Genomic DNA, 23514 nt, shown 5'->3' on the forward strand with positions numbered 1-23514 from the left:
ATGACGCCTTACTTACACTGCTTGCTACACAAATCCACAAACTGCTTGTCTATACAATACGAACTGCTTAAATCGATAACATTTAACGGTCTCAAAACAGTCCGTTGAAAGTTCAAAGCAATCAACTTTTCCTTGGCCCAAATGGGTAAACTATAATTTCCAGCTCTCAAGTTCAATGCAAGTTGAGTTATGCGTAGTACTTAGTTCTTTCAAGAACTACTCGCTTGAGTAGATAATTTGAGAGGCAAACTATCAACTGATTGGGCTTCCCCGAGTCCACAAATTCTTGCCACCCCCAATGTGGAGAGCGCTGTGAAGTTATGACATAGGCCCTCCCCCGGAAGTGGCACTATTATCAACTTAAACTTGGCACAATTCTGGTACATTCGCCATGCTAATTTTAGCTAAACACAACAACGATAAGCTGAAGATGGTGCTTTTCTCTGTGCGGATTCCGGATAAGTTCTGGGCTTGACCCTAACAATTCTCAGAGTCGTTTTGATAACAAAGCGTCGCCTTCGGGCCTATAAAAGGCGATCCCCAGCCATTGGCAGCATTAGTCGCGTTCGGGCATCGAAATCGTCAAGTACAGTGGATAAAAACAGTGTTATATACAGTGAAAAGTGCTCTAATTGGAAGTTCTACTAGTCTGTGGAAAGACTTTTGGCCAAAAAGGATCAACAGCTCAGCAGTGTCCTGGCAGAAATGGATTACCAGTGCTAATTACCCAACAGGATATTCCTGTGTACAACATTTTTGAAGCAACTTTCGAGCTAGCCATTAAAAATGGCAAATAAAGTGATTTCTGTGTCCTTGTGGCTGCTACTCATTGCTACTGTGTGGGCCGAAGATGGGGATATTGTGATGGGCGATGAGGAAGACGAGGATATTAAGTGAGTGGCTTGGAAAGTGAAAATATGTGGGAAAGTTATCAGTAAATTAAACTATATGGAACTAAATTAAAAATCTAAAACTAAAAATCAAAAATCATATTATGAAATTGTAATAAATTTAAAATTCAGTGAACTAATTTTTAACATTTACTTAAAAATAACTATTCAGTGGATTGTTAAATATTTTATAGAAATCTGAAATCTTAAATCATATAAAAGTGCAATAAATATATTATTTAGTGAACTAATTTTGTAAATTCTACTAGAGGCTACCTGTGATCGTCCTTTTTATTTAAGAAATGAAGTAGTCTAAAGAAAGTGTAAAAGAATATTAAAAAAAGATTTAAAAAGTGTATCCTTTATAATCCTTTTCTTATCCTTTCTAAGAATTTTCAAAAGATCGCTGATACTCATTTTTTATTCAGTAAATTAAACTAAACTGAACTAAACTTATTAATATACCAATCAGTGTTTAGTTAATAAGTCAAATGTTACATTTTTTAAAGAAATCTAGAATCTGAAACCAAATAAAATTGCAATAAATATGATATTTAGTGAACTTAATTTAAATATTCTTATAAAAGCGGTTCATAATCAAACTTTTTAATATAAAAAAAAGGATATTTAAAACAAAGGGTAAAAAAGAACACCCTATATCCTTTCTAAGAAACTTTTAACGAACTTCTTCGAAAGTCATTTTTAAAATCTTTAACTTAGGGATCAAAGCATGAACAATCTTTAATATCTGTTCCAAGGTAGCAAAAATACAATTTTTATATTTTCTATACACATATTATTTGATAGTCCATTTGATAGTCCTTAATTTTTAATAAGTCAAGCAGATATTTCGTCCACAAAAAAGTATTTCAAAGCTCAGATAAGAAACCCAAAAAAGAATATTTTTCGTACAAAGACCTTTAAACCGCACTGATTGCTTAAATAATTTGCAAATTTAGCCCGCTGAGCCAAGCCGCACCGGAAGTCGCCGATAAGGAGAGCGAACGCAACGAACGCCATATTAGCTTCAACATCCTCAAAGCCCCCGCAGTTAGGTAATGATAAGTCGGAAGAAAGCGCGATAATTCGCCAAGTTCATAGTGGATTATATAACTGGTTACATTATGCCATGTTTCAGTGCGCGATACACTTATGGAGGATCAGGAGGAGGCGGTGGCGGTTACAGTAGCGGTGGAGGAGGATATGGCGCCGTTGGAGGTGGTTATGGCGGCGGAGGTGGTGGATATGGCGGCGGTATAAAGACATCCCATGTTGGAGGAGGTAACTTTGGGTGAGCTTAATTTGTAAATTAAAAAACTTTCTTTTATATAATATAAAATTCATGACAGAGGAGAATTTCTGACCAAAACCTTGGGACTCTTTGGCGTTGGAAAGGGGTAAGTGGCAGCTATAGTGGAGCTACAACCAAGACAATAATATATCATCCCCTACAGGAGACAAGGCAACTTTTACGGAAATGGTGGCCAAGTCCTGGCAGCCTTTGGAAAGTGTTCCGCTCTACAACTGCCACCCAATGTCCAGGCTGATTGTCATAACGGTCGCTGTAAGGTCTCATGTCCAAATGGCTATAGCTTCGCCCAGGACATACAGTTCCTAGACATGTTCTGCAGCAATGATGGATGGATCATAGGCAATTCTGTGTTTACGGAGGTTCCACCCTGCCAGGCCAAATGCCTGCCTCCGTGCCAGAACAATGGAATCTGCATCTCTGCTGGAGTTTGCCAATGCCCGGAGAATTACTACGGACCTTTTTGCCAGCAAAAGAAGTCCGTATGTGCTTCCATTCCGAAGACACCCAAAAACTCCAAAATGGCTTGCAAGAATAAGTGAGTTATTCTACATAATTCCAGATTTTGTTGGTCCTAAGACCTTACTTTCTTTGCAGCATGTGCCATGCCGAATGCATGAGGGGATTCCAGTTTCCCGACGGAAGTGGCATCACCAACATTGAGTGCCGCAATGGCCAGTGGGTGCACACCAAGACGGGTCTTCCCAAGGCCCCCGATTGTGCTCGTGGGTAGAGCCAATGAAATAATGGGAATTTCCTGATTACATCTGCTTTTCCTTTCAGCTACTTGTGCGCCCGCCTGCCAGAATGGTGGACAATGCATTAGCTTCAATGTCTGCTCGTGCACCAAGATGTTTAGGGGAGCCAACTGTCAATATAGTAAGGATTATAGGTTTTTCCTGCTAAATATATGATTAATATTTGACATTTTACAGATATTCAAAGCTGCAATGTCACAAATACCAATTTTAATGGAAACTACAAGTGTTCCTATGAAATGGAGGAGGCCCGTTGCACATTCACTTGCCCTGAGGTACCGGGATTGAAGGTTCAAGGACGCCTTGACATAGAGTACAAGTGTAGCTACCAGCAAGGACAATATCTTCCTGCTCCACTACCAAAGTGCATATTTCGTAAGTTTCTAAAGATTGGACTCCTCTTATCAGCCTTTTCTCTACAAGCAACTACAAATTAGATTTCTTGTTAATCTTACAGCTCCAGGATATACCATTCGATCCAAAACATCCTCTCATGGCGTAGTGTCTCAGGCTGGCTATCACCGGGCAGTTAGTGGGGAAATGGCCTATGAACTTCAAACTGAACGTGAAAAGCTACTGGCCTTGTTGGCCAAGTATCGTGATCTCGAAAGAAGAAGTGTATGTTTATAATAAGTAGCTTCGATTTTTATCTACTATCCATATCTACCTATTAGGAATGGTGGTCTTCAGAGGAATCTGTTGTTACCCTCAGCAGTTATACCCTGTACCAGAGCAACGATTTGGATATCGTCATCGACAAGACTCCGCGACCGGCCTTATGTACCACTTGGGGTGGCATTAACATGAAGACCTTCGATGGCCTGGTCTTCAAGTATGTTTAACAAGATTAATAAATAAATACGGATATTTAGAGTCCCTTTCTCTGCAGAGCTCCTTTGTCCTGTTCCCATACGCTAATTACAGACAAGGTCTCGGGTACTTTTGACATTATCCTGAAGGCTTGTCCTTATGGATCTGGCTATGGCTGTGCACACACCCTGAAGATTCTTTGGCAATCGGTTCAGTACACCTTCGAGAATCTAAGTAAGTTTATACAGGTAATGACCTAGCATGTGGAATTACTTATACAAAAACTTACCTTCTAGATGGCACCGTTCAGCTTACCACACCCATAAAGAAGCTCCCCATGCCTGTCCAGGTTATGGGCATGAAGGTTATGCCTGTGGCCCAGCATGTACAGATTGATCTGGAGTCTGTTGGCCTCAAACTGGACTGGGACCATCATCAGTATGTCTCCGTGCAGGCTGGTCCCCAGATGTGGGGAAAAGTGGGTGGTCTTTGCGGATCCCTTGATGGCGATACCAACACTGACTTGACCTCCAGGACTGGCAAGAAGTTAGCGACCGTGAAGGCATTTGCAGATGCTTGGCGGGTTGATGATCACAGCGAATTGTGCCAAGTTGAGAACAGTGCAGAGCTGGAATTCGGTATGGACTCCTGTGAGCAAAGCAAGCTCCAGAAGGCTGTCTCCGTCTGTGAACGTTTGTTGGCGAACGAGAAGCTTGGTGACTGCATCAAACCCTTTAACTACGACGCCTTGATCCGCACCTGCATGGCTGACTACTGCAATTGTGCTAATCGAGAACACCCGGAAAGCTGTAATTGCGATGCCATAGCTATGCTAGCCAAGGAATGCGCCTTTAAGGGCATTAAATTGGAGCACGGCTGGCGGAATCTGGAGATATGTCGTAAGTATACTTATGTTATAGTAACGGCTTTATATTTATTTCTTATTATCCACGGGATAAGCACAACAAGTTCTTTTCACTTTCTCGACGTTTCCCGACTGACTAAAAACTCCGTAAAATGGTTTCTATTTACATAAGTTTCGTTAAGATTTAAGTTCGTTAAGTGATAAATCTTGGAGGACTATCTTCATCCCTTTTTAACTAATCAATCAGTGCCTATGAGAAAGTGAGTACCGCTGATTGAGGACTGCCAACTGATTAGTTGGAAAGGGATGTTGATAGTTCTGCAGGATTTTGTCGCTTAACGAATCTCTTATGAATCGAGCATTTTGCTAATGATTTCTGTCTTTGCTTGTGCTACTTCGCTTGCAAACAAGAATAGTGTAATATTTACCACTCCTTCTATAACACATATTAGAACTTCCTGACATTCATTTCTTTCTTCTTTTTCAGCCATCAGCTGCGGTTTTGGACGCGTTTATCAAGCTTGCGGTCCTAATGTGGAACCCACCTGTGACTCGGACTTAGCCCTACCAGCTTCCAAGGGCGCCTGCAATGAAGGCTGCTTCTGCCCTGAAGGAACAGTACAGTACAAGGAAGCATGCATCACCAGAGAACTCTGTCCGTGTTCCCTTCGTGGCAAGGAGTTTAAGCCAGAGTCGACGGTCAAGAAGAACTGCAACACCTGCACCTGCAAGAACGGTCAATGGCGATGCACGGAGGATAAATGTGGTGCCCGCTGTGGGGCTATTGGAGATCCACATTATCAGACATTCGATGGCAAGCGTTACGATTTCATGGGCAAATGTTCCTATCATCTGCTAAAGACCGAAAACATGTCAGTGGAGGCGGAGAATGTGGCTTGCTCTGGAGCCGTTTCGGAGGCCATGAATTTTGCCGCTCCCGACGAACCATCGTGCACAAAGTCAGTGACCATCAGATTTATTCTGCGCGATGGTACTCCTTCTGTGATCAAGTTGGACCAGGGACTGACCACGGTAGTCAACGACAAGCCCATTGTGAAGCTACCCAAAATGCTGGGTCTAGGCGAAGTTCTCATTCGACGTGCCAGTTCTACGTTTCTAACCGTAGAGTTTGCCGGTGGCATTCGCGTCTGGTGGGATGGAGTTTCGCGGGTCTATATCGACGCTCCACCCAGTTTCCGGGGCCAAACTCAGGGTCTTTGTGGTACCTTCAACTCGAATACCCAGGATGACTTCTTAACACCCGAAGGCGATGTAGAAACGGCCATTGAGCCGTTTGCGGATAAGTGGCGCACTAAGGACACTTGCGAATTCAAGGCAGAAACCCACCAGGGACCTCACCCCTGTACATTGAGTCCGGAGAAAAAAGCTCAGGCCGAGAAATTCTGTGACTGGATTCTGCAGGACATCTTCCAGGACTGTCACTTCCTTGTCGAACCGGAACAGTTCTATGAAGATTGCCTCTACGATACCTGCGCTTGCAAGGATGACCTTTCCAAGTGCTTCTGTCCCATTCTGTCCGCCTATGGAACTGAGTGCATGAGGCAGGGTGTTAAGACGGGATGGCGTATGACGGTCAAGGAGTGTGGTGAGTTTTATGATTCCGAATTAGACAATGAGTTGTTTTCAGATCAATATAAACTTAAACTTCTTCCCCAGCTGTCAAATGTCCAATAGGCCAGGTGTACGACGAATGCGGAGACGGGTGTGCTTTGTCTTGTGATGATCTGCCCGGCAAGGGCAGTTGTAAACGGGAATGCGTTGAAGGATGTCGTTGCCCCCACGGAGAATATGTCAATGAAGAAGGCGAGTGCGTCCCCAAGCAGAAGTGCCATTGCAACTTTGACGGCATGTCCTTTAGACCGGGCTACAAAGAAGTGCGTCCAGGAGAGAAGTTCCTGGATATTTGCACCTGTACAAATGGCGTGTGGGATTGCCAGGACGCCGAGCCAGGTGACAAGGATAAATATCCACCATCATCGGAACTGCGTTCAAAGTGTGCCAAGCAACCCTTCGCTGAGTTCACCAAATGTGCACCCAAAGAACCGAAAACCTGCAAGAACATGGACAAGTATGTGGCTGATTCTTTGGACTGTCTTCCCGGATGCGTTTGCATGGAGGGTTATGTCTATGACACTTCCCGCTTGGCTTGCGTCCTGCCAGCTAACTGTTCTTGTCATCATGCTGGCAAAAGCTACGATGACGGCGAGAAGATCAAGGAGGACTGTAATCTCTGCGAATGTCAAGCTGGCAACTGGAAGTGCTCGAAGAATGGCTGCGAGTCCACATGCAGCGTTTGGGGAGATTCCCATTTCACCACTTTCGATGGCCACGATTTTGACTTCCAGGGAGCCTGCGACTATGTTCTTGCCAAGGGAGCTTTTGACAATGGCGATGGCTTCAGCATAACCATCCAGAATGTTCTATGTGGCACAATGGGTGTGACTTGCTCCAAGTCGCTGGAAATTAGTCTAACTGGCCATGCTGAAGAATCGCTATTGCTAAGTGCGGATTCTGCGTACGGCATTGATCCTAACAAGACACCTATTAAGAGTTAGTATAAGTTACTTTTTTCACTTTCGCCTGCTTAGTAACATATTTAAATTCTCCTTAGAACTCCGGGATAGTGTCAACTCGAAAGGTCACAACGCATTCCACATCTACAAAGCTGGTGTATTCGTCGTCGTAGAAGTGATCCCCCTGAAGCTGCAAGTAAAATGGGACGAAGGTACTCGGGTCTATGTAAAGCTGGGCAACGAGTGGAGACAAAAAGTAAGCGGTCTGTGTGGCAACTATAATGGCAATGGTCTGGATGACATGCAGACTCCCTCGTTGGGATTGGAGACAAGTCCCATGCTCTTTGGCCATGCCTGGAAATTGCAGCCCCACTGCTCGGCACCCGTTGCCCCTATCGATGCCTGCAAAAAGCATCCAGAACGTGAAACATGGGCTCAACTTAAGTGTGGAGCTCTAAAGTCGGATCTGTTTAAGGAGTGCCATGCGGAGGTTCCTCTGGAACGGTTCTGGAAACGTTGCATCTTCGACACATGTGCCTGTGATCAGGGCGGTGACTGCGAGTGCCTGTGCACAGCCATGGCTGCCTATGCTGATGCTTGTGCCCAGAAGGGTATCAACATTCGATGGAGGTCCCAGCATTTTTGCCGTGAGTTTTGTTTTTCCCCCTAAATAGTAAAATTCCTAATTTACTTTCGAATTTCTAATATGTAGCAATGCAATGTGATCCCCATTGCTCGGATTACAAGGCCTGCACTCCTGCCTGTGCTGTGGAGACCTGCGACAACTTCCTCGATCAAGGAATTGCAGAGCGCATGTGTAACCGAGAGAACTGCCTCGAGGGTTGTCACATCAAGCCATGCGAAGATGGATTCATCTATCTAAACGACACCTACCACGATTGTGTGCCCAAAGCAGAATGCAAGCCAGTGTGTATGGTGAAGGAGGGCATGACATTCTACGAAGGCGATATTACCTATACGGATTCATGTGCCACTTGCCGATGCTCCAAGCGCAAGGAGATTTGCAGCGGAGTAAAGTGCGATGAGCCCATAACAACGGCACATCCGGCTCCCCTTATTGAGGGCACTACTGCACCCACTCCTCAGGCTACTCAAAATCAGACCAAGTGCGTCAAGGGATGGACACGATGGTGTGACAAGGATCGTGATACCTCGGACAAGAGTGTGCGACTTAATGATGAGGAGAAGGTGCCACGTTATGATCGAATGGAGAATGTCTACGGTACATGTCTGAAACAATATATGACCAAGGTAGAGTGCAGGGTGAAAGGAACGCACGAGGCACCCGAACAAATGGACGAGAATGTGATTTGCAATCTTGAGGAAGGTCTTCGGTGTATTGGCAAATGCCATGACTATGAACTACGCGCCTTTTGCCAGTGCGATGAGGAACAGGAGCCCGATGTGCCCCAACCAACGGAAAAACCACAACTTGGCCTGGCCTGCGATGCTGCCCTTGTGGAGTACAAGGAATTCCCTGGAGATTGCCATAAGTTCCTGCACTGCCAGCCTAAGGGAGTTGAGGGTGGTTGGATTTATGTGGAGCAGACTTGTGGCGAATTCATGATGTTTAATCCCACCATGTTCATATGCGACCATATAGCCACCGTTACAGAGATGAAGCCTAACTGTGGCTTAAAACCAATACTAAAACCTGAACCCGAACCCATCAAGCAATGTCCGCCGGGCAAGATAAAGTCAGAATGTGCAAATCAGTGTGAACATACCTGTGATTACTATGGCAGCATCTTAAGGAAACGAGGTCTCTGCCAGATCGGCGAACACTGTAAGCCAGGTTGTGTGGACGAATTGCGACCTGATTGTCCTAAACTTGGAAAGTTTTGGCGTGACGAGGACACCTGTGTTCATGCTGATGAGTGTCCTTGCATGGACAAGGCTGAGCATTATGTTCAACCACACAAACCCGTGCTCGGGGAGTTTGAGGTTTGCCAGTGCATTGACAATGCCTTCACCTGTGTGCCCAACAAACCGGAGGCTATTCCAAAGGGAGGAGGTTAGTAGTTGGAAGAATTAGCATGTACTATTATATATCTATTCTTCGTTTTTAGAAACTGAAGTGATTTTGATACCTTCAGTTCCCATTTTGCCTGTTACCCTCACACCACCTCTACAATGTTCCCCAGAACGGTAAGAAAATCATATTCTTCCTTTAAATAAATAGTTAATGTACATTCTTTTATAGTCTCAATTACAAGATAGAAAACCCTACACATTCAGAGCCTGATAGCATATTCAATGCAAGTTCTCAGTTGGCCCCCGAACATGGTCCAAAAATGGCTCGTCTTACCAAAGATCATCCGAAGGGCAGCTGGTCACCTAGCATTAATGATCAAATGCAATATCTGGAACTAAACTTTGGCAAACCAGAGCCCTTCTATGGTGTAGTTATGGCTGGTAGCCCGGACTTCGATAACTATGTTACCCTCTTCAAGGTAAGTCCTTGTAATTCTACTATCGCGGTCTTATTTTCAATTCTTATTGCAGATCCTTCACAGTCATGATGGAATTGCGTATCACTATTTGGTGGATGAAACAGAAAAGCCTCAAATGTTCAATGGTCCCTTGGATTCAAGAGCTCCAGTACAGACCCTATTCAAGATCCCCATCGAAGCCAGTTCTCTACGAATTTATCCTCTGAAATGGCATGGTTCTATCGCCATGCGTGTGGAGCTGCTTATCTGCGGAGATAAGGTGGAACCTTTGCCAGGGGCACCAGCTCCAACAATCGCACCCATAACCGAACGTCCAGCCCAATTGGTAGATCTTGAATGCATCGATCTTATGGGTGTGGATGAGGGTAAGATGTACCAGGACCAAGTTCAATCGAGTAGCTTGTGGCAGCAGCCCAAGAAAACGCAGCTATTGGAATTGCTCAAATTGTCGACACCTCTGGCTTGGCGGCCCCTTGCCAATAGTCAAAACGAGTTCATTGAGTTTGATTTCTTGGAACCTCGAAATATCTCTGGATTTGTAACAAAGGGCGGTCCAGATGGATGGGTCACTGGCTACAAGGTGATGTTCTCTAAGAAGAAGCCAACGTGGAATACAGTGCTATCAACCAACGGACAACCAAGGATCTTTGAGGCAAATCACGATGCTGAAACTGAGCGCAGGCATCACTTCAAGAATCCCATACTAACTCAGTACCTTAAAGTTGTGCCTGCTTACTGGGAAAGGAACATTAATATGCGTATTGAACCACTAGGATGCTTCTTACCATATCGTAAGCTTATTCTATCCTTTTACATCACCCTTCACTGTATCATTTCTATCTCCTTCATCAGCTGAAATCCAACGTCAAGTGCCTGTGGAAGAGGCCAAGCCCACAAAATGCAATATCTGCGATGGTGTGTCTGCCCCGAGTCCAACCACCGTATGTCAGTGTCAAGATCAATTCTTCTGGGATGGCAATAACTGTGTCCAGCACAACCTATGTCCTTGCATAGAGAACTATGTTAGCTATCCGATAGGCAGCAAGTTCGAGAACTCAGCCTGCGAGGATTGCGTCTGCGTACTAGGCGGCCATAAGAATTGCAAGCCCAAAAAGTGTCCGCCCTGTCAGGATACTAAGTTGCGTCCAGTGATTACCAGCGATTGTTTCTGTAAGTGCGAGCCGTGTCCCAAACATCAAAGACTGTGCCCATCCAGTGGTGATTGCATTCCCGAGATCCTCTGGTGCAACGGAGTTCAGGACTGTGCTGATGACGAGGACGCCAGCTGCAGTGATTCCTTTACTGTACAGCCTGATATTAAACGGGAAAAGAATGAGAGTAAGTTAAAACTGTCTATATATATTGTATCACATATAATCATTTTTATTTTGACACAGCTGAAGTCATCACATGTCCAGTACCCGTTTGTCCACCTCAGATGAAGATTAAAATCACGGCCAAAAAGTCTAGAAAGATGTCCAAGATGTTTACCTTCTCTAAACAGGTATCAATAGTGGACGACGGAATGACCATTACGAAGACCAAGTTCATCTCGTCGAAGGAACAAATTCTGGCTATGCCCAGTCAGGAATTAGACTTCCAACAGGAAGAGGAGTGCGATGAGTTTACATGTGTTCCCATTCCCAACAAACAAGTGGACATAAACGAGACTGTCACATGCACAGAACCAAAGTGCCCGGAGAAGTACGATGTAGAGTTGGATATGAGTACGGCAAAGGTGGGAGACTGCCTGAAGTATACCTGTGTCCTCCGGCCTAATAAGGACGATGTGTGCGAGATTAGCGGCAAGAGCTTCACCACTTTCGATGGTACTGTTTTCAAATATGGTCCCTGCAGCCACATCCTGGCTAGAGATATTCACAAGAGTAGTTGGTCTATATCAGGTAAGCAATATTATTAATATTGTTACGTTATAAACGAATCTGGAAAGCAAATTTTTTTGTTTCTCGTTTCAGTTCACCAGCAATGTAGCGATGAGACCCGCAAAGTCTGTCACAAGGTGATCACCATCCAGGATACTGAAGCCGGCAACGAGTTGATTCTCCTGCCTCATCTGAAGCTCAAATTCAATGGCTTTGAGTTCACTGTACAGCAGTTAATAAATTCACCTATTTGCAAGGCTTCTTTCGTAGTTTCCCAGCCCGGAAAGACCCTTCTGGCGGTGTCTACCAAATATGGTTTCTGGGTACAGCTCGATGATATTGGAATCGTCAAGGTCGGCATCTCCTCCAAATTTATTCGTACTGTTGATGGTCTTTGTGGTTATTACAATGGAAACCCTAAGGATGATAAAAGATCTCCGGATGGCCAAATTATTGCAAATACAGAGAAGTTCGGTGACAGTTGGTATGACAAGCGAATTCCCAAGGAGCAATGTGGCGATCTAAAGTGCTCCAGGGAAATGCAGGCTAAGGCTTTGCAGCTGTGTAATATCATTCAGTAAGTACCAGGATCGTTCAACCTATATCTGGACTAATATATTTCCCCTTCTCCACAGTCATCCAACCTTTGCTCGGTGCCACAAGGCTGTTAACTATAAGCAGTTCCTTAACAATTACTGCCTCGAAGCTGCCTGCAATTGCATGATGGCCAACAATGGTGATCCAGCCTCTTGCAAGTGCAACATTTTGGAAAGCTTTGTGAAGAAGTGCCTCAGTGTGAATCCTTTGGTTCAATTGACCACATGGAGGGCAGTGGCCCAATGTGAGATTAATTGTCCCGCACCGTTGGTTCACACAGATTGTTATAAGCGACGCTGTGAGCCATCCTGTGACAATGTTCACGGAGATGACTGTCCAGTTCTACCAGATGCCTGCTTCCCAGGTTGTTATTGTCCAGAAGGAACTGTCCGAAAGGGACCCAACTGCGTGCCCATATCCGAGTGCAAGGACTGTGTGTGCAATGCTCTGGGTGCATCCAAGTACATGACCTATGATCGCAAGAGCTTTAGTTTTAATGGAAACTGCACATATCTACTGTCGCGGGATGTGGTGCTTCCTGGAGTGCACACATTCCAGGTCTACGCTACTATGGACGACTGCAAGAAACTGGGACAGCCGACTCCAGTGGAGGGAGGTAGCTGCGCCAAATCTCTGCACATTCTCAATGGTGACCATGTGATTCATGTCCAGCGCGTTCCACAGAAACCGAAATCTCTGCAGGTTCTAGTCGATGGATTCGAGGTTAAGAAAATACCATACAAAGACAGTTGGATTAGCCTTCGGCAGGTTGTGGGCAAGGAGCTGGTGCTATCCCTTCCCGAATCCCACGTTGAGCTGACTGCCTCCTTCGAAGAGTTGATATTCTCCTTGGGTGTTCCTAGTATCAAATATGGCAGTAAGATGGAGGGACTTTGTGGCGACTGCAATGGCAATGCAGCCAACGATCTTCAGCCTAATCCAGCCAAGAAAAAGGCTGGAGTGGATGTAATCCAAAGTTGGCAGGCAGATGAACCAAAATTGGGACTGGTTGAAGAGTGTCTAAGCGAGGAAGTGCCCAAGGAGCAGTGCATTCCACTGCCGCCGGAGAAGGATCCCTGCTTGCAATTCTACAATGCCGAGTTGTTCGGCAGGTGTCCTTTGGCGGTGGATCCGATTTCCTATGTCTCCGCTTGCCAGCAGGACATCTGCAAGCCTGGAAACACTCAACAAGGAGTCTGCGTGGCTCTGGCAGCTTATGCTAAGGAGTGTAACCAGCACGGAATATGCACTAATTGGAGGAGGCCAAACCTTTGCCCGTATGAATGCCCCAGTGATATGGTCTACGAGCCATGTGGCTGTGCTAAGAATTGCGAAACCATCAAAGCCATGACCGAATTCGATGCTGTGAGTCTTAAGAACCAGGCGGTCGTGCACACCGTCAAGAGTGATGAAATGTGTTTGAGCTCGGAACGTTTTGAAGGCTGTTTCTGTCCTGCCGGAAAGGTAATGGACGGTGGCAAGTGTGTTCCGGAAATAGCCTGCACAAAATGCGACGATGGAATCCATTTGCCTGACGAGAGGTGGCAGAAGGATAAATGCACTGAATGTCTATGCGATAAAAATGGAAAGACTTCGTGTGTGGAAAAGAAGTGTCAAGTGGAGGAGAATATCTGCGCAGAAGGCTATGTGCCCGAAGTCATTGTCAGTGTGAAGGAATGCTGTCCCAGATATCGATGTGTCCCAGAGACTAAGGATCCAGCCAAACTATGCTTGGCTCCTCTTATGCCCATCTGTGGTCCTGGACAGTTCAAAAAACAGAAGTTGGATGTAAATGGCTGCTCTCAGTATATTTGCGGTAATGCCTTACCTTACTTATTGTAAATTTCTTATTTAAACCTTTATTATTTTTTAGAGTGCAAACCCAAAGACCAGTGTGAAATTATTAAGCTTCGGGAATTGCTACCAGGCGAGATTGTGGTTGAGATTGAAGAAGGTTGCTGCCCTACTAAAAAAATTGAATGCAAGCCAGAGTCGTGCCCTCAGGCACCTGCTAACTGCAAGGAGCGATTCTATGAAGTCAAGACCATCAAGGAAAATGGAATGTGTTGTCCCAAGCATTCGTGTGGTAAGCTAAATACGCTTCTCAGTAAAACGTATTATTTAACAACTATTTTACTTACTTTTAGTACCTCCCAAGGACCTGTGCATTGTTCAATATGAGCTCGACGAGTCCACTAAGTTCACCAAGCAGGTGGGTGATAAATGGACGCATGTCAAGGATGTTTGCAAGCAAGAGACATGTTCTTATGGTCCCGATGGAAATGCCCAGGTGGTTAGCACTTTTGAGCAGTGTATTACTGACTGTGCACCAGGATTTAGCTATCAGAACTTTGACAAAACCAAGTGCTGTGGCAAATGTGTCCAGACGTCTTGCATCTTTGAGCAGAAACTATATGATATCAATGCCATTTGGAAATCGGATGATAATTGCACGACGTACAGTTGCCTAGAGAAGGATGGACAATTTTTGGTTACCACTTCAAATGAAGTATGTCCGGACATAGGCAGTTGCCTCTCTCATCTGTTGTACCAAGATGGCTGTTGTAAGCGTTGCAAATCTGAGCCACTGGTGGAGGACAAATGTAAGCGAAATTCAAATTCTTTAGATCAATCCAACATAATCCGGTATTTATTTCCAGCATTATGTTTGCCTGTTTCATTGGCCGAGTCGCGGACGAAGGAGATCCTTAAGTTCCCCATTCCAGGACATGGATCCTGTGTTAATGCCGAACCCATCCAAGGCTTCACTGACTGCGAGGGTGCCTGCTCCTCTGGATCCAAATACAATACACTCACCGACATGCACGAAAAGTTCTGTACTTGCTGCAGCATCAAATCCTATAAACCGATCTCAGTAAAAATGATTTGCGAGGATGGTCACACGTTTACGCAGAAGGTTAGTAAATTGAAATATTTTAGTGTCCTGTATAAATATTTATGGTATTTCTATTCCAGCACGAGGTACCCTCCAACTGTGGATGCTCGCCGTGCTCGGAATTCTCGGACACCGCGATCGATGTGCGAATGCAGCCTGATGTGCAATCGCCGCTACTGAATTTACTTGGCAGTCATAGGCACTGAATGGCGAGGAAGTAATTTAATTCGATTTAAGAAAACTGAGCATTTAAAATAAAAAATTTAAAAAAAATAGGCGTGTTGTGTGAAATCCGAACTGTATATATAATATTTATAAACTTGAATGATGAAGTCGATCTCCCACGATCTATTCGATACTCAAACCCAATTGCTTTACCCACAACGAAAAGGGTAGCATACATTTAGGGTTTTACTTATATGCAAAAATGAAAATTTATATTATGAACATTATGATAGATTCAGTACAAACTTAATGAGACTAGGAACTGTGAGACAAATCAAATTTGGAATGAAAAAAATTTTAAGGGCTACACGCCTGTCAATTCAGCATACTAATTAATTTCTTTTACAAATCTATCAAAAGTCATTGAAAACATCAATAAATTTTACAAAATATACGTAACTTTTTAATAACATTTTTAACATATTATACTTAATATTATCAAAACTTTATATATACATGTAACAATGGAAAAAATTCGTTTTGAGCTCCCTACGTTTCTAGATACTAGAAGAAAATTGACGAACATAATAATGGTTATACAGCGTTAATATGCGTAGATTACGGATAAATGGCACTAGATCTAATCAAATTAAAATGTTGGAGATAACATGGAATAGAGGAAAAAGGACATTGGAAATGGGGTTTATGGAATAATTTAAACATCCTTCGTGGCTAAAGCTATTTTGTGCCCGGGCGGAGAGGCTGTGTTGGTGGTGGCATTCGCCAACCAGCAAGCACTTCCTCAGACGGACTTGATGAGACGATCTTGGCGCTCGAAGAGCTTTGTCTTGTTGGCCAGCGTTTCGGCGGCGGTGGCAATGACGCCACTAGTGGCAGCCATGGCAGCGGATGCTGCACTGGCCAGTCGATCTTGCATCACGGCTGTCAAGCATTCCCGGAAGGCTAACAGGAATTCATCGGCGTTCTCCCGGTTGAAGCACATGGGAGGCTTTAGCTTGATGACGTTGTCGTTGGGACCATCAGAGGAGACGAGCACTCTGTGCAACTGCTTCATTCGGTTAACCACCCAGTGGGCGGCCTTCTTGTCCGGAATACGCTCCGCCCGATCCTGAACCAATTCAATGCCAACAAAGAGTCCCGTGCCACGAACATCACCGATGCACTCAAACTCCTGTTTCAGGCGATTGCACTCCTCCAACAGATAATCTCCCAGGACGAGGGCTTTTTGTTGCAGACCCTCTTGATCGATCACTCGCATCACTGCATTGGCGATCGCACAGGACACCGGATTGCCTCCATATGTGTTAAAGTAGGCCACGCCGGTGGCATGGAAGGCCTGGGCAATTTCAGGAGTGGTGACCACTGCTCCCACTGGATGTCCATTGCCCATGGGCTTGGCCACGCACACAATATCGGGGATGACGTTCTGGGTCTCGAAAGCCCAGTAGTGGCTACCCACACGACCGAATCCCACCTGCACCTCATCAGCAATGCAAACGCCTCCAGCGGATCGAACCGCATCGTATACGGCCTGGAAATATCCAGCTGGTGGTAAAATCTGTCCACCACAGCTCTGCAAGCTCTCAGCGATGAAGGCAGCAACGCCCTGGCCCTTAGCCAACTGCTTTTGGCAGATCTCCTCAATGGGCTGGGCATACAGGGCACCCATATCCGCATCCGGATACATCTTATCCGTAAACTTTCCGCCGTAAATATCCGGACAGGGAGCAACATGCACGTAATCGGGCTTTATTTCACCGCCAGGCTGGTTGAACTTGTATGGAGACACCTCCATCACCGACTGCAAGTGTCCATGATAGGCACTATAAGATAAAGATAAAGATATATATAGATAAGTACATTGGCCTATATTTTTTGTCATAAGATAATCTTTTCTTTTATAATACCAATCAAATGAAACTTACTGGTCGAGAGTAATAACATCCTGTCGCTTGGTGAAGTTACGGGCCAGACGGAGAGCCAGGTCATTGGCCTCCGATCCGGAATTGACGAAGAAACACACGGACAATGGCTCCGGCATTTTGCTGGTCAGGGTGCGAGCGCATTGGACCAACTCGTCGTGAAGAAAGCGGTTATTGGTTGAGATAGTGGCCATTTGCAGGGCTCCAGCTCGCACCACCTCGGGATGACAGTGACCCACTGCAAATATGAGAAAAGGAAATGAAAAATTAATAATTGTTTTATTTTAGTATATTAGTAAAGTATTTTATAAATATTTATTAAATTTAACTTAAAGTTTTACTTTGATATCAATGGCAAGTCAATATAAACATTACATAGAAATTTGTTATACATCATTTCAAAAGCAAAAATCACAAATTATATACCATTAAACCTATTTAATCCCCAACTGATTGATATAGGTTAGGGCATATTATACAGGTGTCATAAAAATTCTATTATAAAACCAATAGACGAGACGCGTGGAATACAAAACTCATGCTGATGAAACGCCCAAAAATAAATCTTTTGTCGCGAGTTTCAAGTGCCAGAATCAAGATCTATAAACTTGCGATTAGCTTGGCCCAAGTTTTCCCACTTGAATGTGTACTTCGGGCGTGCCTAAAAATAAGTAAGTCGCGCACGTGATTTTCCTCTGCTCGTTTAATTATCCCCGCCGTTTGCGCATCGCACCTTAGAAAATCAAGTGAATCTGATATGGCATCGAAAATAAAACGCTTGCAGACAGGCCCGGATCCAAATGAAACGGCGTCGCCATCCAATAAGTCTATCACTTTTCCGTAGGCCCCGACGGATGGGCGATAAGACCCGGGACCCAGACCACTCCGCTCCCGTCAACGACTATAGATTGCGTCGGTTTTGGGGGTCAACTACTCGTACCGATTGCGTTTCTAATTCTGGCGCGTACTCTCATTTATAGTATTTGGACTTAGACTCACGCCTTCTGATAAGACGTAGTGCCCGCCGAGCCACGTATCACGTGAAGTTCACGCGATGCCTTCACGTTTCTAGTTTGTAGAAAATAATCAGTGCCCTGAAATTATATAGCCATTTTATTCCCCCGATTAGGTTTGCAATGAGAAATGACCATGGGGTAGTCTCTGCGATTTCGTTTCTAGTTTTCTCAAGTGGTCAAGAAGTACAGTTATGCCTGAGAAATACTTATTGTTTAGTTACTTTCAGTTAGTAACTGCAGCTAGGGATTTCCTAATTATTTTACTTACACTACCTAATTAATCTCTTATTTCCCCATAAGGCCATTTCACTTGTTTTCCCATTTGGTGATCAGCTATATTTAAACATTTTCCGCTTTCTACTTTGTATATCCCACACAATGTGCAAATTTTCATAGCTTTGTGCGACATTGTGGCCAATCTACAAGTGGTAACGATGACATGCTTCCACATCCACTTGCTCTTGCTTTTATATCGGCTGTTTGTCCGACTTTTCACAGCCCACAGCTTGGGGTGTATTTTCCGATTATCTGGTCAGAATTTTCCACTCGCAATGTGTGCTGAGTGGCACAGCTGATTGCTCAGATCTCTCGTGGGGTAGGGGCACTACGACAAATATTGAAACTAGACTACGGGCACAGAGCAATGGACGGACGAATGACTGGATGGATGGTCAGGCAGACTGTACGCCTTGTGGACTCTCCCCGGGCGGCAACGGCCCCTCCCCCTTTTTTTTCCTCCGGATTGTGCTTAGTCGCTATCTCGAGTACATTTCCATTCGCACGAGACGTTCACATGTTGCTTCCTCTTCGAGGACCGGAGTAGGAAAAGTAGCACGAGATTACGCGGAACGTGGTTGAAGTTTCATAACAACTTGTTATTCAGATCGTAGATGGTCAACACGTGCACCCGCTTGTCGGTCTTATCAGGTTTATAGTGCCAGTTTGATGTTATGTTTGCTTGAGGACTGATTTCTTACTTTATTATTGATGACTTATGGGGTATAGCCATAAGTTACGAGCCTCCTTATGAGTCTAATATTACGCCTCATGATCGTAAGGGCCCGTTCGAAGTTGACTGAGTTTTGCGATCGTCGCTTGAAATGTGCAAACGTTCATAAGTAGGTCAGGCTAGTTTTGGCTACACAGAGGAAGATTCAGATTCAGATTCTTTATATTATACTTTAATTTTAGTTGCTTTGTTTTCTTATAGTTTTGCTATAAATAAATGTAATTGTAAATAAAACCCTTAACGACAAAGTCATTTTGTTGATAATGCTTAAAGGTGCAAACATCATCAGGTGACTATCTGTGAAAGGTAAACAACTATAGCCATTTGCCCTCATTATTGATAACCCTTTATCGAATATTTATAGTTTGGGACCCAGTTGATGAGACCCCACTGTAGGTAGTTCCTAAACCGAAAGGGAAGCTATTAATAAATAATCGGCATTATAAAGTCCCACTGGAATCTGAATTTCTTTTCATGATTTTTCAGTACATTTGCAATGCCAATGGCCTTAGCTTATCAGTGGTGGGTAGCGTTAAACCAAAACGAAAAACTAATTTAATAAAAAAGTGGAACACAATAATATGATTAAAATGTTGACCCCTTTTTTAACTTTAATATATTGTAATAAAATCTTTTAAAATTTGCACTTTTTAGCTAAGGAAGTTCATGTCACTTCAATCTTGTAAATGGAAATTTTCCGTTGTAGGAAGTGTTTTGGAAAAATACAAAACAAGACGCAAACAATTTGAGCTACCCAGATCCCAGAAACAGCAAATTGGCAAATTGGTTGCCGACGTCAATTCCTGTTGTTGTTGTTGTTATTGTTGGGCCATCGTTGTTGATAAGTTGATATGGTTAGACTGGATTTACTGGGACCCCCTAGGTGATATATAACATACGAATGTGTATGCTCGTAATACGTATTGTATTTTTTATACGCAAATGTGCTCCCCTGGCCACTTATTGTTATTGTTATTGCGATTGTCTTGATGACACTGTTATTTTAATCACCAGTTATTGCTCTGCAGCACTGTGTCGGGGCCCGAAATCTGAAATCAAAACCAAGTGGCCAGGCCCGCCCGCCGAATTTCAATTGCCACAGTCTGCGATTCCGTCAGGCAGCATCTAAAAATTAGCCACTGGGTCGTTATGATAAGGCTGACTCAGTTGACAGTGGGCTTCTCAATCGGGGCCTGATCATGCCGCCATCGTCTGGCCCGCTTGCCACTCATTCTACATCTATTTATTCGGTTAACCTTGAACTTGTTGCCAAATGTGAGAGTCCGCCCACCAGCACACCTCCCCAGTACAAGTGCACTTGCTGTACTCCATGCACTTTGGCTCTAAACTTTAGCCATTTGTTGGGCGTGTGCCGCGGCTGCTAATCAGCATAAACCGAAATAGGATCTACCAGCTGCCAAGTGTCGACGGCCGGAATAAAAAACGTCATCAGGCCCCGGTTCCAAAAATTGCCGTCTAAGTAATCAAATATGATGCCCTGGCAACGATTTCAGCGAAATCTAGTTCAATTTGGAATTTTTATAATGCAATTGAGGTAAAGTCTATAATCGATTTGTACCTTTTTTAAGTATATTTTGCCTTAAACATATATTTAAAGCTGTTTGTTACTTTTTTTGGAGATAAAAAAGGTGATCTTTCCTTAAAAACATCTAAGATACTGATGAAAAGAGCATCAGAAATCTATACAATTTTTGTTATTCTACCCTTAGATGTTGTTCTTATAAAGTATATATATTTTGGCGATTAATCTATATTTTACATATCCCATTTAATATTTTCAGATATTTATCTTTGAATAAACGAACTTACCGTGAGCCACATTGTTGATGCAGTCCAGATACCGGTTTCCCTCCTCATCGAACATGTACTGACCTTGGCCGCGTACAATTTTCAGAGGATCAGAGCGATAGAAAAGCTGGCAGGCTTGCCTAAAGAAAAAAGTATAAAAAAAAATCACCAGATATTAGTTATATTGTAAACAGCTAATTAAGACAATAAAGTCTCGACGACAAAGTAAAATGCAATGACGTATATCAGACTATAGAGTTACACCATTAACCGGGGCCTATTTCAACAGTCCACAGTCGCACTTATAATCGCTAAGATTATTCCCGTTCCCACTCCCGAATTTAATGGTTATTGTATTTGTGTTTGTCACACAAAAACAAGGCGTCTTGCAGGGTGTTTGATAAACATTTTATGGTTGACTTTGGGCAAACAAAGAAAACGGGGATAAAGCTGTTAACGGGCTGCACTTTGATCTTAATATTAATTATTAGGTGATGGATTTTTTACAATTTTTCCTATTTTAAAAATTGAAAGTTGACAGCAATTAGCTTAGCTTACTACGTAAGAGTTTTTAGTCATAAAAAACCAACCCGTTTTTGAATAATTAGGTTTATGGCTTTGAAATTTGCAAATTACAAAATATTCCACGAAATGGGCACGTTCTGTAGAAAATTTGCCTCTTAGGCAATTTAAATTGTAATCTATAAAGTACAAAATGATAAATTTAATAACTGAATTAAATTCATTTAAGTCGGATTTCATAAGCCCAACACAAAATCCTCCCCCTTCTTCCTCGCAAACTTTTTGAATTTATTTTGGCAATACTTCTAATTTAGGCTTCCTATTATTTTGCAGTCAGGCGATAAAAATCAATAAAGCCAAAATCTAAAAAAGCGCCACTTCTGCATGTTTTTGTTTTTGTGTTTTCCTGTTTCTTGTTTTTGTTTAGTGAGTACTTTTTGTTTTAGTATTTCTCTTTTGGGTGGCTGCTGTTGGCAACAGTGCCAAAAATACGAAAATACAAGAAAATCAGGCGGGCTGTGTCTTTGACTAGTGCGAGAGCGAGAAAGAGATGGAAAACGATGAGTGGGCCGCGTGGGGGATGCCGCCTGACCTTGACAGCCAAAGCGAATTCAAGGCAAGGTCGCAGGCTCACGACCCGGACCAGGGATTACGGAATAAGGACTACGGACAACGGAAGGATGTGACTTACCCGATGTGCTGGTTGCGCAGCTTGATGGTCTCCGTTTTGCTCAGCTGCTCGCTGGCCACCAGATTAAGTTGTTCGTGGGCGAAAGGCATTTTTTATAATAATATTTACTTATTTTTTGGATTTTAAAACTCGGCTAGGAAGCGCGCACTTTTTAAAAATTAAAACTGAGTTCTTTGTATTGTTTTAAACGGTTTGTTTTGAGACTGGAGTCCTGGCAGGATTTACTGGGCTCCTGAACAGTCAGTGGCAGGCACGGTCGCCTTTAACGTCTTGTTTGAAATTGTTGCCGAACCAAGTTTCGTTCTCGCTTATAAACACATAGTGCGGCATGTCGTGCCATCTCGCTCTCCAAATTCGAACTCGCTCGCGTCTATCGATTAACCGATTATTCATCGCATGAGGGGCTATTTGGGCGCCGAAATTTAAAAAAGTAGTTAAATAAAATACTTTTATTAAAAATGAATTTGATCTATATTACTAATAAACTACTGACTGTAAACTTTAAATTTAATACCCCGTTTACAAAATTTTTTATTATTATTTTTTTTTTAATCAGATAATACATAATTGGATTAAAAACAAGGCCGCAATAAGTATTGCTCTGCTTGAAAATGTTTTAAAAAAATATATACCAACATTTTAAAAATGTTTTACCAAATTTACCCACCCATCTAGATGAATACCATGCAGATCAGCTGCCCAAAAAGATCTCGGTTATATAAAAAAACGTTTTCTTTTTTTTATTTTTTTTTTTTTTTTGCTGTTTTCTTTATGTATATGTAAATACCAAGGACAATATCATTTGTTTTTCACTTTGTTGTTTGCAATAATATAATTAATAATATAATATTAAATCAGCGCTTTTTGTGTTCATTTTCATTTCAATTTATGTATACCATTATCTTTTGCTATGCTAATGCCTTAGATTTGTTTTGTATTAATTTTGATAAATACAATTATTTTTTTGTTTTTTTTTATTAATGTTTCAATAAATTTTTGTTTGAATTATTCTTTAAATGTTTAACTTTATATTTTTGTTCATTTATAATTGTTCTTTACAATATACACAACTGAAATACTTTTATTGGAATTCTTTGTTATCATTAAACACTAAGCACTAAGTTTTTAGCTCGATCTTTTGCGTTTATGCCTGGTGTTATCTTTCCTAATTGTCATTTTGAATTGGGTATCGGGGATTTTCAGAGGTTTTTCAAAAATAAAAATAATATAGAGGTACGGGGGTTTTTTTCCAGGGGATTTTGTCTCGCAAGCAAAGCAAATTGGCTCTAAAAAGCAATGGAACGCAATATCTAGGTATATAGAACTTGTACACTATATATAAA

General features: G+C 42.9%; 2 protein-coding genes across 2 annotated transcripts; one reads left to right on the forward strand and one right to left on the reverse strand.

The window, feature by feature from the left end:
• The first annotated feature begins 579 nt into the window (after positions 1-579).
• LOC108106000 (hemocytin) lies at positions 580-15651 on the forward strand. The gene is made up of 27 exons (XM_017212838.1): positions 580-893; positions 1850-1945; positions 2029-2181; positions 2240-2287; positions 2345-2737; positions 2797-2924; positions 2983-3078; positions 3135-3332; positions 3415-3575; positions 3632-3789; positions 3847-4001; positions 4064-4666; positions 5120-6238; positions 6310-7203; positions 7265-7813; positions 7879-9201; positions 9257-9335; positions 9391-9640; positions 9693-10431; positions 10493-10978; positions 11038-11544; positions 11617-12100; positions 12159-13936; positions 13994-14206; positions 14268-14723; positions 14781-15037; positions 15097-15651. Exons 1-27 carry the CDS (start codon positions 787-789, stop codon positions 15220-15222), a joined length of 11556 nt encoding a protein of 3851 aa, XP_017068327.1. The 5' UTR covers positions 580-786; the 3' UTR covers positions 15223-15651.
• Positions 15622-22470, reverse strand: LOC108106001 (alanine--glyoxylate aminotransferase 2-like). Its single transcript, XM_017212839.1, has 4 exons — positions 22172-22470; positions 20980-21098; positions 17128-17362; positions 15622-17025 (listed from the first exon to the last, which is right to left on the reverse strand). The coding sequence occupies exons 1-4, from the start codon at positions 22258-22260 to the stop codon at positions 15984-15986; spliced, it is 1485 nt and encodes a 494-aa protein (XP_017068328.1). The 5' UTR covers positions 22261-22470; the 3' UTR covers positions 15622-15983.
• Positions 22471-23514: the final 1044 nt, after the last annotated feature.

The sequence above is a fragment of the Drosophila eugracilis genome, unplaced genomic scaffold (genome assembly GCF_018153835.1).
Source record: "Drosophila eugracilis isolate 14026-0451.02 unplaced genomic scaffold, ASM1815383v1 contig_2154, whole genome shotgun sequence".
Taxonomy (NCBI): Eukaryota; Metazoa; Arthropoda; class Insecta; order Diptera; family Drosophilidae; genus Drosophila; species Drosophila eugracilis.